The following is a 6,000-nucleotide window of genomic DNA, read 5'->3' as shown; positions in this document are numbered from 1 at the left end:
AGAATATATCATCTTCCACTTTCAAATTATATACTATTTACATACATGCAAAACCATAACAATAGAAAAACCTAAAGTATCTTCCTGTGTTTAAATAATACAAAGTCATGAATGTTCAAAAAAACTGTTAATTGTAAAAATGTACCAATACTTTACATAAATGCCCGATGATATTATTTAATGAATACAGTAAAATTGAAACTGTTAATGTTTTGCCTAAAAAAAAAAAAAGTCTTGAGTGTAAGACAATACAACTGAAGAGGTATGCTGCAGACAACTTCCATGTATAAAATGATATTCAAATAAAATTAAATACTACATGTTGACTGGAACAATAAATATTTATAGTAACTGTGCATATAAAACTATAATGACATTTTCCAGAAAAAAAAATACAAGTTTTTATTGATTATTTTTGTCTAATTCCATCTCAGGTTCAAAGGGCATTTACTTCCACCAAAACTATCTAATTTCCAGGAAGGAATATCACTTTTGGAATGACCCCTGTGTCAACAGACCACACAAAATTCCTTAGTTGCTAAAAGTTGTGCTAGGATAACCACATACCCTTGAGGTTAGGTTTCAGTACACGTTTAAAAAGGAGTGTTTGTAACTCAGTTGACCCAACATTGCTGATGAGCCACCAAAAGTTATGCACCTAATTCTTAGTACCATTTCTTCTACTGCAAAAAGCATTGAGGTTCCTCGGCCTTAATCTCTAGATTTGCTCTTCATATGTGTCAGATCATTGCTGAGGTCCTTTTTTCTTCTGCTCCAACTCCTGAAGACGTTCTTCTCTGGCTTGAGCGTGCTGGGAACCCACTTTATGAGCTGTTTCAGTTGCAGCAATGTCTATGTGAGCATACCTTGTGGAACCTCCTCCTAAAAAAAAATTACAAAAACATAAGTCAATAGATAATATCTAGTTAACGTCGATGATCATATTGTTTTGTGATGGTCAGTAATTCAAACAGATCTGTTAGGATAAACCAAAATTTGAGTGTAGGTGGAATGAAAATGTAAACACATAATACAGTAACCATTGGATAAAATTAAGACATGACTAGTAAGTATACTTATAATTAAATAAAGTTTAAAGTGTAACTGTAAAAATCACAAATTACATTTATGATGCAGTCTGCCACCATTATTAGCAACGCAGACCAAACCAACTAATATTTGAGGCTGAGAAATGGTAAACTGTGGTCAGTCCAAGTTGCCAGAAGTCATGTGTGATGCCCATTAATACATTGTGGTTTTACTTTGGCTTCCTATAGATTTATTATGTTGATTTAATAATATGTGTTGTGTTTGATTATCTTAAACATTGTATTGCAAAAGAAAATGTAATATACATAAAAAAAGATGACTGAAATTAGATTTTAATTCTTCTATCCCTCTGATGTAAACTGTAAATTATATTATAAAGTACCTACACAAAATATTTTAGCTGTCCCAGCTGTCCAGCACCAGCCAGTGTTTTCCATCTTGCAGTGCCCAGTACTCCTGCAGCCTGTTGTCCCGTCAGCACATGTGAACCTGGCCACAGAGGATAATGACCAACCTGTACCCATGAACCTTGGCTGGCCATTATTCTCTAGAACAAAATCCAGCTCATGCATTCTGGCTGGAATACAGTACTTGCTATATTAGAACCAGGTACTACAAGAACCTTGTCTAGCACTGGACACCCTAAACAACTATTTTATTCTGCATCTAAAATGTGTATTGTAATTTATCATTTCATGTGGAGAGCACTTGAGGGAATAGAGGACTTACTTAAAAAATAGTTTTTGTACTTTAATGTCAGTGTGTCTTTTACAATAGCTTAACATTCATAGTGCCTGTATAATTTACTATATGTCTGAATATCTTTATATTTAAGGTCTGATAGAACTTGTTGTTTGAAACTTTTATGCCAAGCAATCAACACAAAAGTTGTGGTAGATATATTTAAGTATTTTATTAAATATAAAGGAATAATATTGTGTAATGGGCACTCAAATAATAACCAAAAGTGAGTAATCTTTTACAAATTCATAGTAGCTTCCTAAGTAGAAATAAATGTAGTTTACAAGCTGCCTACATAATATTGCAAATCTATCTCAGAGTTTATAAAAAAAATAATTTGTGTTGGTCACTCTAAAAATAGATGAAGAATAGATAAAACAGATGGAGGTTGGGAGAATCTGAGAGAGAGACAGAGAGAGAGAGAGAGCTTCTTGCAGTAATAAAGCAATGGAAATAAAATGTTCTACTTACAACTCCTAAGGATGTGAGATAACATGTAAATGGTTCACAAAGTAATTAATTTTTTGTGGAGAAAATGCTTGACTCCATTGAGACCTTTACCTGATTTCTGGTTGCTCTTAATGCTAAGGGGAAAGCAAACCTATGTCCCTCACATGGAGGGCATTCAGTTGGATACTGCTGCGGCTGGCGTCGGGTCGCCCAAACATGCTCAGCATGTTCGGCCGACCCGAAGTGCAGAAGGAGTTCGACTCAGCCGATCCAACATCTGGATCGGCTGAGCGGAACCTCCAGCAGGCTACTCGCTGCTGTTCGGCCTATTCTCATAGATGCCGAACAGCAGTGAATAAATAGCCGAATGCCGCCGGCTCGGCTATTCTGCCCGGTACCTCTGTGGTACTGAGCAGAATAGAAAAACAGTTTATTAAGTAGAAAATGATCGGGCGGAGCTAGCAGTGACAGCTAGCTCCGCCCAACTGTTTTCTATTGGCCGGGCGGTTCTGCTGCCGTCAGAATAATAAAAAATAAAAAAACACCATAGGAATGCATTGCTAGATTCCTATTGACTATTTAACTTTGCAATAGCCAATAGCAAACTAGCTATTGCACCCGCCCTCTGCTGCTGTCAATCACCAGAAGGGGACCTGATGGAGAACTGATTGACAGAAGCAGTGGGCGGGTGCAATAGCTAGTTTGCTATTGGCTATTGCAAAGTGAAATAGCCAATAGGAATCTAGCTATGCATTCCTATGCTGGCTTTTCTTTTCTTCTGACTGAGGGCGGCTAACGGCCCCATGTCAGAAAAAAAAAACAGATTGCAAGGAAAGTTTTGCGAGCATAGTAAATCTTTCCAGGAGAAAGTGTTTCTCTCCTGGGCGGCCAGGAGCCGTATTAGACTCCCAGAGCGTCCTGGAGAGTAATGACAGATCAGCGTCCCTGGTTACCAGGTAACCAGGGACGCCATCTGTCATTACACACTGAGAATCCGGATATGCCGTTGTGATATCATAGCGTGTAATGACAGATGGCGTCCCTGATTACCTGGTAACCAGGGGCGCTGATCTCTCTGCAAGTGGCCGGAGCCAGTCGTGAGATGACGGCTGGCTCCGCCCAGCTGTAAGAAGCAGGCTGTCAGCCGGCCAATGGCTTTCACCTCGGCTCAGTGGAGCCGAGGCATATGCCTTCGGTTTGACTGAGCCGCTCGGCATACTTCGGGAGCTGTACAGGCTATAGTGAATAGCCGTACAGCAGCTCTTCGGTTCTACTAAACCGAAGGGGTCCTGGGGCCGAAGTTAGTCGAAAGATCAGCTGAAGCTACGGCTAGATCCTTCGGCAGCTTAGTGAATAGACCCCTTAGGCATTCAAATCTGACCATCACCATCAGATAAGATATCTAAACAAAATGTAAAAGGGATTAAAAGAGCTTTGTCTTTAGTTCACTTTTGGGCCAAAAGGTGTAGATTTACTAATGTCCGCCTGTGACCCAAACTCAGTATATAGCCGGCTACTGCCCGCTATATGCTGACAGTGCAGAGTCGCGCTGCAGCCAAGAAGGATCCAGATAATATTGTTGGAATGCACTCTGCTGATTGACAGCTGGCTCTGCCTTTCTCCCCCTCCCCTGTCTGTCCCACCAGTGAGCACTGGAGGAATAGAAAGAGGGGAGGGGGCAATCCCAGTGGGAAATGGTGCCTGACAGCAATTTGTGATTGCTCAGTTCTCGATCTATAGAGCTGGTGTGTGACAGATGCAGTGTTCTACGCCGGCTCTAAGTTTTGGGAAGAGGACATTTTAGTCTCCATATACTTCTCCTTTAAGCTGTCTTTCTTTCATACATGTTGTGTTGGCAATATAGACTGGTGATCCTGTTTCTACAAGTGCCTACAGTAGTCACTGGCCAACCATGTTTTCTGGCAGTGGCAGATTTCATTTCAGTCAGACTTCCAGATAATATGAAAGACATTTAGTCATTCCTGAAAATTTACTCATTAGAACTGTTAATTTTTCTGGACTGAGACTGGCCACCCTTTAGAAAACAATTGGGTTGATCTACTAAAGGCAAATAGGCTGTTTACTTTGCAAGGGAATTTTCCCTTAGGTTAGTGATTGAAGGACGCTTTGCTGACTTCCATCATCCAATCATAAGTGAGCAAAAACAAGACCTTAACCATCCAAATAATTAGTATTATCTACTATTACTGTTGTAATTTATCTTGGTCTCCTAAAGGAAAAACAACTTTTCAGTAGAAACAATATTCATTAAAGACAGTACAGTGTAAACATAAGCCGCAGCAGCCACATAAGAACAGGGGTGACTTGGCTGGTGCAAAGTCTCTCAATCTTTATTAATTGCCCGGCCCTAATTATAATCATTATAAAATAAATATACCCTGTTTCTTTTTCACCTGCAAAACATTATCACTCATTATTTTGTTATAACATGTAATCACCCTTATTATGATAAATTTCATTGTTGTACATATGCGGATGGCCGGGAAATTAAACCTCAATATAATTACAGAAGGTAAGTGGAAGGTGAATAGTAATGTGCCCAGGCTGGCTAATTACACATCTATGTAACCTTCACAAGCGCAGGCATGATTAATAGTCACCTATAATGTGTAAACTATTCTCTGCTAATGTACTGAATTATATTTTATACAGTCTCAGAAAACAGACTTTTATCTTCCAGTGTATTTACAATGCCTACATAATTGCATTGTCAGAAAGGGTTTATAAATTCAAAGGTGTGGCCCAACACACGCTGAAAACAGCAAGTAGTGCAGCTCTATTAGGCACTGCTAAAAAGTGTATTTCTGCTTTTGCAGCCAAATTGATATAATACCTACTTTATATTAGTTACATGTTTCCGTTCACACAGCACAACTTTTACTTTGAACTAGATGTGCACAGTGTTTGTCCTAAGAAAAGGTTAAAGCGCTTAAAGTAGTATTAAAGTCTGGGCTTTTTTTATCTTAATGCATTCTCTGCATTAGGATAAAAACGGCCCAGCACCTTTTTTCTCCCCCAGTCCCCCCCACACTTACCTGTCAGCTACGCTCGTCCCTGACGCCAGTCCTGACCCAATCCTCCGTTCCCCAAACTTCCAGGTTGCGGGGGGAGGATACTGATGGCAGAGGAGCCATAGGCTCCTTTTGCCATCAATCAAAGTGAGAAGGGGCGTGGCCTGCCAGAGGGCTGTGTGTGTCTATGGACGCACACAGCCACTGCGAGCAGGAGCACGCACGGGTGCCTCCATTAGAACGATGGTGGCACCCGTACAGGGGGCGAGGGGAAGATTCCTGCGGGGACCCACTAGAAAACCAGGAATTTTAAAGGAAAAACGAGGAACAGCTTTTAAAGGAAAACAACAACAGCCTCCAGCAAAGAAGGGTCTCCTTGTAGGACATTTTTTTTTAAAAAGGAGGCTTTAATATCACTTTAAGGCTTGGTTGGTACATTGTATAGTAATGCACATAAAAAACCCCAGGTTGTCCCTTATCTACACATTGCCATCAAGTCTAGGCAATAGAAATATTTAAAAATATATTTTTAGGTATGTTTTGTGAATGTAAAGACAACTAGATAGTGGGGGATTTTTACATGTAACTGTATACATGCTAAGATAAATTTGACAATTATACTGGGCCCTGTTGGAGCTGCATTGGTAGTGTATTTCACCTACGAGTGTATATATCAGGCCCTCCTCTCTACAGCTCAAAAAATGTATCCTACATCACTGTGCTTCCA

At 40.0% G+C, this 6,000-nt stretch overlaps 1 protein-coding gene across 1 annotated transcript in view; it reads right to left on the bottom strand.

Moving 5' to 3' along the window:
- Positions 1–458: 458 nt before the first annotated feature.
- Positions 459–6,000, bottom strand: part of DOK7 (docking protein 7) — a 108,803-nt gene continuing 103,261 nt past the window's right edge. Inside the window, exon 10 of the mRNA XM_018554959.1 lies at positions 459–882. Within this exon, the coding sequence (XP_018410461.1) occupies positions 746–882 (137 nt within the window). The 3' untranslated portion in view covers positions 459–745. The remainder of the gene's footprint in view (positions 883–6,000) is intronic.

Source organism: Nanorana parkeri, unplaced genomic scaffold, assembly GCF_000935625.1.
Source record: "Nanorana parkeri isolate BGI_ZX_2015 unplaced genomic scaffold, ASM93562v1 scaffold180, whole genome shotgun sequence".
Lineage (NCBI taxonomy): Eukaryota > Metazoa > Chordata > Amphibia > Anura > Dicroglossidae > Nanorana > Nanorana parkeri.
This window is presented reverse-complemented; position numbering and strand designations above follow the sequence as displayed.